This window comes from Camponotus floridanus, unplaced genomic scaffold, assembly GCF_003227725.1.
Source record: "Camponotus floridanus strain SB8 unplaced genomic scaffold, Cflo_v7.5 scaffold20, whole genome shotgun sequence".
Lineage (NCBI taxonomy): Eukaryota > Metazoa > Arthropoda > Insecta > Hymenoptera > Formicidae > Camponotus > Camponotus floridanus.
Genome location: NW_020229326.1, coordinates 687,059 through 698,703, shown reverse-complemented (window position 1 = coordinate 698,703; position 11,645 = coordinate 687,059). Strand labels below are relative to the sequence as shown.

At 32.6% G+C, this 11,645-nt stretch overlaps 3 protein-coding genes across 3 annotated transcripts; 2 read left to right on the top strand and 1 right to left on the bottom strand.

Annotated features, from left to right (window-relative positions):
- Window positions 1–21: 21 nt before the first annotated feature.
- Window positions 22–4,428, top strand: LOC105250035 (MORN repeat-containing protein 5). The gene is made up of 5 exons (XM_011255896.3): window positions 22–65; window positions 3,010–3,172; window positions 3,460–3,649; window positions 3,725–3,884; window positions 3,981–4,428. The coding sequence occupies exons 2-5, from the start codon at window positions 3,019–3,021 to the stop codon at window positions 4,170–4,172; spliced, it is 696 nt and encodes a 231-aa protein (XP_011254198.2). The 5' UTR covers window positions 22–65; window positions 3,010–3,018; the 3' UTR covers window positions 4,173–4,428.
- An 8-nt stretch (window positions 4,429–4,436) lies between these two features.
- Window positions 4,437–8,578, bottom strand: LOC105250036 (NHL repeat-containing protein 2). Its single transcript, XM_011255897.3, has 10 exons — window positions 8,272–8,578; window positions 7,648–7,973; window positions 7,349–7,515; window positions 7,111–7,270; window positions 6,589–7,004; window positions 6,273–6,502; window positions 5,594–5,819; window positions 5,232–5,429; window positions 5,018–5,131; window positions 4,437–4,899 (listed from the first exon to the last, which is right to left on the bottom strand). The coding sequence occupies exons 2-10, from the start codon at window positions 7,829–7,831 to the stop codon at window positions 4,507–4,509; spliced, it is 2,088 nt and encodes a 695-aa protein (XP_011254199.2). The 5' UTR covers window positions 7,832–7,973; window positions 8,272–8,578; the 3' UTR covers window positions 4,437–4,506.
- A 1,972-nt stretch (window positions 8,579–10,550) lies between these two features.
- On the top strand, window positions 10,551–11,521 carry LOC105250033 (HIG1 domain family member 2A, mitochondrial). The gene is made up of 2 exons (XM_011255894.3): window positions 10,551–10,934; window positions 11,199–11,521. Exons 1-2 carry the CDS (start codon window positions 10,802–10,804, stop codon window positions 11,357–11,359), a joined length of 294 nt encoding a protein of 97 aa, XP_011254196.1. The 5' UTR covers window positions 10,551–10,801; the 3' UTR covers window positions 11,360–11,521.
- Window positions 11,522–11,645: the final 124 nt, after the last annotated feature.

The following is an 11,645-nucleotide window of genomic DNA, read 5'->3' as shown; positions in this document are numbered from 1 at the left end:
TTCGCTGGGAAGAGCGCAGTGGAACAAGAGGCAGAAGAAATAAGGAGGGGAGACGCTTCTGAAGGGTAAGACAGAGAAAGGACTCGCCTCTCTCGCCTCTCGCGATAGTCGTCGGATGGAGTGGATTACGCGGAAACAGGTGACCGCGCGTACATACGCGAGCTTTCTTTCTAACAGATCGCCTTCGACTCGAATATGATCGAAAATTACATAAAGATTATGCAAAAATGCTCGAGAAATCTCTACCGGCAAAAATTGTCATAATCTTCTCAAGTTTATCGTCTCGCTAATATATATTCGAATCGTCTGCATCGCACGATTTACCTTTCTTCGATGAAAAAAAAAAAGAATAGAATTTTAAGTGATGAGCGCGACAGACGTTAGAGACGCCGGTCGACTTGATGTACGCACATCATGGAGCCGCTAAGAATCGTGCTCCCGCAGATCGCCGGAGAGACATAGCGAAATGAGGTAGCCATCCATATTTTTTTGAAACGACAGACGCAACGTAAGCCAAGCCAACGATTCACAGCGACGATTAACGGTACATCGACCGAATGAGTTGCTTACATGACGTACTAAATTGTGAAAGAACCAGTAATGGGCCGTGTGAATGGACACCACAAAAATGCGGCTTTCGGGAGGGGAGGAATCTTTTAAGAGATATTTTATCGGGCTAAATAATTCGTCTCCCTCTTCTTCCCCCCAACGAGTTGACCAGCGTCCATGCATCTCGCATCAATCACACTTTACGCAACTCATTCATAAACGGATCGATTCGAGGCGCGGCGCAGATCCTCTAAGATATATCGATCTTTTTTTAAGAGGAACAATTCCTTTCTCGACCTTCTAAACCTTCCGTTCGCCAGAACTAGGCGATCAGGCCGAGTCCCGAGCCGCACGAGAGCAGGAGGCGAATCGAAATGATAGATTTAGGTTTGACAGTTGATCACGCGAGAGGAGATGAACGAGCTCGCGCTTGGCAAAACCCGTTTCTCGTTTCTCGCGCGACTACGTCTGGTTAAGTTTTCTGTGAACGTCGAACATGCACGGGTTAATAAACAGCCGTCCCACTTGCACGACTGTCCATCCGTAACCCAGTGTTTACCAAGACAACGGTACCGCGCCGCGCCGCGCCGGATTAAGGCTTATCCAACGGTTACCTATCGACAAATTCGACGTCGGGGTTGGGAGGAGTAGCATGGGAAAGGGGGTCGCGAGAATGAAGCACTGGTAAATCCCCGACCTATTTTCCTCGTCACCGATTTCACATCGTACATCTGATTCAATTCACCAATCGATTCGATATATCCGCGATTTAGTTTGAATTTTTTTATTTTTTTTTCCACGAACACTCGATTAATTTGAAATAAATAGAGAAAGAATCCCCTGCGACTCTTTTTCTTAAAAAAAAAATTTAAATAAAAGGATCTTTAGACTAGAGATACTGATGCACGATATGATATTAAAAGTATTCTCGCGGTATTTTCAGAATTCGCTCTTAGCAGCGATTTCGACCTTTACTCGAATCTCAATTAATTCGATCTTCTTTAAGCAGCAATCATTTGCTTCACATCTATGACTATAATTTCAAACATCATTTCTGTCTTCGACACGATAAGTACGAAAGTATGATAACGCTCGGGTGGAAGAGAGAAAAAAAATACAAGTTCGCCCCCGGTGTATGTACCTACTTATGAGAAATTCTCAGGTGCGTGAGAGATTCTCCAGAGAGGTGTCACGCTCGGCTGAGCTAACACGACATTCCAGATTACGTAGCTGGAATCGTTGCTCCGAAGGGAGCATCGTCCGGAAACGACTGGCGTAATCGCCCCCTCTTTTCCGAGTCTAACGTAGCGAATCTAATGTTATAATTGGAGTAATAATTAATAATTTACGATGTGCATGTAAATTTTATGTTCATACCTGTTATATTTAATTTAACACAGAAACATTCGCTATTAATACATATATTTTATATATCACATTGCATTTCCCATCTCACTTCTTACAGAGGGAAGCTTTGCAATGAATTAGTTGCAAAGTAAGAAATTTACTCGTATCCGGAAATCGATTGCAAAGCATATATATGCAAATACAATGTTTTAATTAAAGTATGCTTTCCTAACAATTTTCTATTGCATTGTTTGAGTTACTAAATTGTAAAAATTGTAAAAATTCCTGTCGCTAAAAAATCCATGGATCATAAACTATTTCGATAATTGGCGCATTGATCATTGGTGTCGGCTTTAAAAATCGCGTAAAAAAATAAATTCGACCCCTCGGATATATTTCAATAGATATTCGCATATTTGCTATTCAAAGCGGAATACCTCAACCGAGCACCGGTTAGCTCCGGTAGTATGAGAGCGCACGAAACTTGGGGAATATGTTTCTCGACACATATACACTGGAGAATGTACCACTTTCTGACACATAACAGTAGTATATGCGGCACACGACGAGTAGACGAGTAGACGGGGTCTCTCTCTCTCTCATAGAAATACAAGAGACATAACGGTCCCCTCGCCATTGTCCCATCATGTTACGAACACGTCCGTATCCGAATCACGCGCGTCCAAAAAATCTGATTTAGTTACGCGTGCGGGATATAAAAAGCTATGCCACCGGGTATATTACCATTTGCATTTGTTTACGAATTCGAGACGCGTGTCTCCCTAGTTTTGCACGCCGTTCGTGCGAGACGACTTATGAACCGACCGAGATTATACCAGGAATACCAGGCAACGAGGACATCCTGTAAGGATAAACCCAGTCCCGGTTGATCATTCCGGAAGAAGTCGGCGCTTGTCGACTACTCATATAAAAATTCATAATTAATAATATTAAAGCAGAAATAAAATAGCGATAATTAATAATATTAAAGCAGAAATAAAATAGCGATAATTAATAATATTAAAGCAGAAATAAAATAGCGATAAGCGAAAGAACAAATTTTTTAAATATTTACAATTACAAATAAAATTACAATTTATTATTTTAATATAGGATTTATATATGATCAATCTGATCAAAATGAAGGAAAGTGATAATAAAGAGGAAGATGAGATTGAAATGTTACGAGAAATTCGATTTGTCAATGGAAGCACTTACGAAGGGTTGTGGGATGCGATTGACATGACCGGCGTCGGCAGATATGTCACACCTTACAGTTAATTAATCTTAAATAATTTCAAGATTAGTTTTGTTTTTTAAATTATTTTTACATTATAAAAATGTTTCATATTTTATTTTACATTGCATAATAAACAAGTTGAGATCAGCTAGGAAAGTCAATTAAGAACTAATTAAAACTAATATTCATCAGTTAATAATCAGTTAATGATCATTAATTAAAATTTAATGACTAATCAATTAAGATTATTTCCTGTAATATAATTGTAAAACTGTAAAGTGCATTAATAGTAATTAGTGCAAATTTTATTATATATTTTTTAGAAGTTGTACTAGAGGGAGAATTTCGGAATGGCATGCTTCATGGATGCGGAAGTATGTATTGGCCACGTGGGCAGGTAATAGATAGCACCTGGAATCGTGGAAAAATGGAACGACAAAAGCGTTACACGTTTGCGGATGGTTTAGTATATCGAGAGGATGAATGGGATTATTGTAAATTTCCCGATAGGCGGTTAGCATAATTCTTGAATAAACAGAAGTCTTATATGCCTATATTATTTTCTCTTGTGTTATAAAAATATTTTAGATTTTACAATTGCATATTAAACGGATTGAGACCAGCTGGAAAAGTATTGAAAACTAATGACCAACCAACTAAGATTATTCCTCCGTTCTGCTACGATACCGGTTTCGGAATATTCAACCCAGACAAGAATTGCATAACGTCATATCATAATTGTAAAAAAGTAAAAATACACTGTTCGATAATAATAAAATCAGAAACGCTACTCATATCTATTCTCACAAAATAAATAGTAATAGATTTTTAAAAAATTATGAAGATACTCAAGATTCCAACGACTGTAGAAAGTAATTGGATAAAGCAAAATTGTCGAAAAGGTTGGTCAGAACCGACCGGTCATCGAGAATGGTTACGTGAATACTGGCAATCGGGAGCGGCAGATTTTGCAACGTTACCGCACATTTCATCGGAGGATGAAACGGAAAATTGGTGGCAAAGGTCGATAACGTAATCTTAGCTACAATTATATATATGTAATTGTAAAATTACTTGATGGAATCAATTCCTGCTTTTATTAACTTCATATATCGTTTAAGACTGACGAAATTTGTCAGACATGTGCCTACAGACATGAAATGGAAAAAACATAACTGTGTTGAAGAATGTCAACTAAATCGTTAAACAATACGAGGAAGAAGCAATATTAAGACTCGAATTGAAAACTAGTCATAAAATGAAAAAATAACATGTTTTACATAGGTATAAAATTTATATAAGTGATAACATACATATATATACATATTTTTCATATATATGCTATAACTATAAAATTTGTAATCAACTTACTAATTAACAACGAGTTCTTTTTCTTCAGTCACAACTATCGGTGCATCTGTCCTTCGATGCACATTAAACAATACAGACAGTTTCAATGGTATACACGTGTCAACTGTACAAGCCATTATGTTTAATGTAATACGTAATTGATTTTCTGTTTCATCTGCAGGAAGCTTTACCGACACAGGAGTTGAAAGTCCACCTGTTAAAGAGTTTGCTGCCCATGTATTTATAGGTAAGAATACATGCCATTCTTGTGGTGCATCTACATTTAACTTCAAATTATTTAGAAATACGATATTAAATAAAATATTTAATTCTCCACCATGCGTATTAATCGATGTATTAAAAGTAAATACTTTATCAATATTTTCATTTGAATCATGTTTAGATATAACCATCTGAAAAATAAGATTAAAAAAGTTAAGATATATATCATTATATATATCATTATATATATCATTATATATAAAACATTTTTTGTATGAGAATTTTGAAGGAAAGCGAAATTACACTTACAGTTGAAATTTTTTCATTTTTCAGATCAATAATCTTAAGAGTATGATTATTGGTATCTGCCACATAAAGAATATTATCATCTGGGCTGATAGCAAGACCACTCGGTTCATTGAACTGATAACAGAGTATTTCAAAATTTGTATTAAATATTTGTATTAAAATGTTTACAAAAAACTTTTGAAATTATCTTTTCAAAAAACATAACGAGACTTACGGAAAACATAGGATCAGGTTTTCCTGCACCAAATAAAGTCTTACAATATCCTGTTGTGGTATCTACAGTTTTAATCTTGTGATTATAGGTATCAGCTATATAAATTTGTTTATTCAAGTGATCCCATGCTATCCCCAATGGATGTTGAAGTTTAGCCAAATATTCTTTTCCATCTATATCTCCAAAAGCATGTAAGTTCTATAATTTAAATTAAATAAAATAAGTTAATATATATTACACGACCTTGATATATTGCTATCATTTTAATGAAAAATGATGTATTTTTTGTTCATGTACACAAAATTAGTTATATATACATAAAACAATAAAAAAAGATGAAAAATATTTATTATTAAACGAACCGTTGGATTTTTGTCTCCACCACAAACAGCAGAGACTCGACCATTGTCTAAATGCACTCGTCTAATAGCACTGCTTTCACTGTCTGCAAAAAATGCAATTTTATATTCTTGAGCGACTGCGATACCGGAAGGTTGTGCTAATCCAGCCGTATGAGGATAACTGTTGTTACGGTTCTCTTCCCGGCCACTCCCGACAATGGCAGCGCATGTGCCTGCTGTATATTTTCTTAAAACAAATGGCAAATTTTTAAGAATATTAATCCTTGTATGTGTAGGTTACATATTTTCTTTGCTCTGTCCCTAATTTTATGTATGGTTAAAATGTCTTGTAGTTTTAATTATCTCAAGGTGCTTGCAAATATCTATAAAAATATATATTCTTTGATAGCTATAAAAACTGATCATGTACGACAAAAATTGAAGAATAAATTTTTAATAGATTAAATTGAAATTCAGTAAATATTAAGTATCAATATTTTCAAAATAATTCAATATTTTCAAAACAATAATTTTCAAAATAATATTTTTAAACAATCTTTAAAAGTCAAATATTTTCTTAGTAAAAATTTGTTTAAACAAAGAAGAAATATTCGTTTATTTTACACATTTTAAAACAAAAAACATCAAAGAAATTAAAACTAAACACAAAAATATTATTATATTTTATTAAATATCTTACTTTTCTTTCCACCAAATAGTATCTTCCAAAAACAATGCCCAGATTTGATGAGTACCCGCTATAGCGATTAATAAGACTGGCACAATGCTATCTTTATATTCGTGATGATATATTGCCACATCCCAAGGAGATGATAAAACTTGATTGATTCCCTGTTTTCCACCTTTATGATCATAACCTTGTGAACCAGTGCCAGCTATAGTAGATACATTATTTTCAGTCAGATTTATCTAAAAATGATTCAAAAATGACAATAAAAGTAGTGAATCAATATTTTAATATATGATATGAAGAATGGGAAAATTTTTCTCCTTACTTTTCTAATGGCATGATTGTTATTATCCGCAACATAGATTGTATTATTTAATACGCAGACTCCTTGAGGTGAATTAAATCTAGCATTTTTGAAACTGCCATCTTTAAAACCTTGATTGCATCCACCTATAAAGTGTTCCACTTCTCCATGTTTTGTTGCGATAACAATTCTATTATTTCCGCTATCTGATATGATGAGCTTTGTTCCATGCTCAGATGAAAGAATAGCTAATTTACCAGGAAATAATAAACCATTTTTAAAAGATGATAAAAGATGATATGCTGGCCTCAGTGGAAGACTATGGTTCGATATTTGATTTAGGGATTTGAAATATGCTATCATTACTCTTGCATATAAGAGTATTTCATTTTTGTGATCTTCACCAACAAAAACAGCCAATGGTTGACCATTAGGTCCTGAAATAGATTTATAACTATGTATAGCAATAACATATATACAAATTTCATACAAAAATAGCATAAATCATTTAAATCTTATACAAAAAGATAAATATGAAATTACCTAACATGACAAGACTAGGCCAACATATAATCCCCATATTATTCCACATCCTTAATGTCACATCATTTACCACAGGATGTGTAATATTATATCTCTGTATAGCAGATAAGACATTTTTTGAACTACGTTCATTTGTAAACTTTGCACTGTGAATTCCAATCTAAAACAGGAAAATTATTGGGCAACTATTATAATTGAATTTGCATAATATTTTTCCTGTGTAAAATAATATATTCACCACAACAAGACCATCTTCTATAGAGATTTTTTTTTCGATCTCCTCTAATTCAGCTAAAACATGCATACAATTGATGCAACAATAAGTAAAAAAATCCAAAAGCACGATTTTTCCCTTCAAATGCTGCACTAATGATAATCCTTCCGACACATTGAACCATTCTAAACCTGTACCGTATAAAAATGTATGAAAATGTATAATGAAATTATACTAGAGTAAATGTAAATAGAAATTTTATTATATTTCACTTTGATGTTTATCATTAGCAATAATTATTTGTTACAAAAAACAAAAATTACTTTTTGGAAAATCCTCAATTTCTGCTCCGGTATTTTCGAACCGTTTTATATGTTTTAAAATTAATGTTTCCTTATCCTTTCGTTCCGTCAAGTCATCCAGATGAGAGCGCATTTGAATGCAAACTTGTGTCAATTCCTCGACTACCTCTTGTGCGTTCATTTTTTCATTTACGAGTCCACACATCTGCACAAAGATAGTCGGAAACTAATGAAATTCTTCAAACGAGCATTACGGTTTCTCTCGAAGGTATCTGACGTATTCCGCACACACAGAGAGAAGAATGAGATCACCTGTCACCTGTCATCTGGTCATCTGTCATGGCCTGCTTTGTCGGAAGAGGTTAGGTTAGGTTAGGTTAGGTTAGATCGAAAAATTATCGTTTGACAGTTGGCATCCCTACAAGCTGCGGAAGCACTGCGCGCGCGTATACAAAATAAACTTCAAATTGCTTCTAGCCTAACCATTTTTAGCGATTGACTTTACTTGAATTGCATCGCGTCGCATCGAATTATGATGATTTGCCCGAACGTAATTCGGGACATCTCGATGCTGTAAAGCATCGAATGAGCACGAATTGTCACTAATAATAAATTAAATATGAAATATAAATCAAATCAACTCACCATTCACCGGCTGCTCCACAGGTCGCTCCATTCGCTTGCCTCGGGATATCCCATTTGATGCACACAAATTCACACGATATCATCAACGCGAACTTTATTCGGCGACACTTCGACACTCCCGATTCCCGATACTCGCTCGCATCCGATAATCATCATCAAAGGCGTGAATAACGCGACACAATTTCGCTTCACCTTCGCGATGACGCTATCACTGAATACTGTCAAAAACCGCTATCGCGCACTTCCATCGACATATTATGAAAGTCGCGCGATCATCCTTGGACACTCTCAACGCTCGTTTACTCGTGATATTCGTTTATTTACAGTTAAAGACGCGAAAAATGCGGATGTACGACGAGCTGCGTAACTGCGTATGTCTCCCATCATGTATGACGTATCAATGACGCAACTCGAACTAACATGGCGGCTGAACCGGTGCGCATTCGTTTCTGCGCATGGCCATTATTGCGCTCAACATTCGCGCGACTTTGATTTCTGAACATTGTCTATGGCTTTAATTAATAGCTTTAATAAATAATAATATATATAATATGTATATGTAATAATAATAAACTAATAATAAATTAATATACCTCACATAATAATAAATATATAAAGATATAATACTCTTTATAGATCTATTCTTTATAAAATTCAAAATAATTCATTTTGTAAAACTAATTATTACGCGCGATCAATTGTTTGATCTTTTATCTCTGATATTAATACTTTAAATGTAAAACTAGCAAAAAAATATTTTTTTTTATTATAAATTTTTAAAAAATGTAATTAAAAGTAAAGAGAGTATGTTAATTTTTATATATGAAATATTTAAATAATTATATTTTAAAAATATTTTCTAAAATATTAAAATATTTCTATATAAAAGTATTAATTAATAAAAAAAATATTATAGATGCTTTATTACAAATACTTTAAATATGTTAAAGTTAAACGTGGAATATTTTATACATGCATTATGTGATTTTTAGTGAATTATATATATTATCGAGAAAATGAAAAAATAATAAGCAATATATCTATTTTGAAAATAATATATATAAATAATGCATAATTTTATATATATACGGTACATGTATATTAATACGAATTATAGGTTCAAAAGTTTAATATAATCTAAAGTCATGATACAATAATCGTTTAATTAATAATTAATTTAACAATTTATACGTATTTCGTACTACTATATCTTTATTATTCGAGTGTCGCTGTGTGAATGATACCAAGACTGTATGATATGAACACTAGCGCGTTATTGTTTACATCGTCAAGGCCGAACATCGCCCAGTGAGAAATGTTGATCGAATCTACATCAATTCGACATCGATTCGATATCGATTCGACAAATGATTTATCGAATCGATGTCGAATCGACATCGAATTGATGTAGATTCGATCAACATTTCTCACTGGGCGGGTTATTGTCCATTCGTTATATCGAAACATATTTTATGTATTTTAATACAGCAAATAACTTTTCAATATCGATCGCGATCGCGTCTAGAAAAGGAATTTAACGGAGCATTAATTTACTCCTTGAGTGTCGTCGCGCGAATAATAATATAGCCAAAAAATTAGCCCGAAGGATCGAAAACCGTGTTATTATTTTTTTATCGAAACATTTTTTAAGACTGACATATAAACATTAGCGCGCTATTGTTTACGCCATCAAAAGGTCGGTATTATTGTCTGTTCGTCATCGAAATATTTTACGTTAATTATTATTATTTGAGCCAATTTTTTGTTTTAATTTTAATATTTATAGTATTTAATATTTAGAAATAAATTAGAATTTTTTTATGTTATAATTAAATTTAATATATATATATATATATATATATATATATATATATATATATATATAGTTAATATATATAGTTTAATATATATAGTTAAATTTTTTTATGTTATAATTTATTTTCAATGATGAATTGTGATAAAAACTATACTAAATTATGTAGTAATAAAGGCGATGGTGATTAATATATGTATAATAATATCGGATAATATATTTTAATAACTAATTATACTTAATGGATAGATAGAAAGAGAGAGCGAGATCACACAAAACTTATTTATATTAGAAATGTAATATATACAAAACTTTTGTGTTACAACACTTGTGTGATATTTTGTGCACGTAGCATGGAATACAATCCGAAATTCTGTATTATCCACTGAAAACATTCATAGATTTGGCTTCGTAGTTCATGTTCACATTTTCATGTTTATAGAGGACCATGCCATCTCTCGTTCTTCTCTCTGGACAGGGAAAAGTAAAGAGAGAATAAATAAGATTAATGTCTCATTATTGTCATCAAAAAGCCATTAACACGAATGATCTATATCTATATCATTTTTTAAAGAATTAATTTAATATAACCATTGTTGAGATTGTCCACGAGACGCGAGTTTGATGCTCTTTGCAACATGACACGAGCATCGGGCATCAGTGGCAATTGGCAGGTACTCTCACAAGTTATCTGACAAATTTCATCAAATACCGAATATGGCCGATCAAAAACCAGACACTGAGTTAGATTGGGTGAAAATACGAGAAGAATTTAACAGCGATTTTGTTGTCGAGACGATATTCGATAAAGCGAAACGTAAAACACGAGAGAATCCACTTGTACCTATAGGTAAAGTAATAGTAACCTCTAGCAGTATCAAGATTTCATCTATGCATTTCATTTTCTCCCAATTTATAATAAAAAATTGATAAAAGAACTCAATTTGAAAAAGAATAAAATATTAAGAATGAAATAGATATTTCTACAAAGAGAGTATTGTATTATTTTTTGAAAGTTGTCTAGGATATTTTTTTGAATTATGTATAGGTTAAAGAAATATTATTATTAAATTTACATACATCAAAATATTTTAGTAGATTTATATTTCTCTAGGATGTTTTGCAACTACAGCAGCACTTACTGCTGGACTTATTAGTTTTATAAGAGGAAAGTCACAGATGCAACAATATATGATGCGGGCGCGTGTTGGTGCTCAAGCATTTACCATCATTTCTATAGTTGCAGGATTTATTTTGCTACCTAAATCAAATTAAAATATAATACTAATTTGTACAAATGCTGTTGTAGTATATGAAATACTCCTGCAATTGTCATATTAGATTTATGTATCTAATATGAATATTATATTTTTTCCCAAGAAATACCTATAAGTTAGCAAGTACAACATGGATAAAGAAAATATATTTATCATATCTGTAAATTAATATCTATAAAAATATATTTCCAATTGTTATCAAACAAAATTAAAAATGTATATATATATTGTTTTCTTAACAAGTGTATTCTTAATTATTATAATATATAAAAAAAGAAAAATAT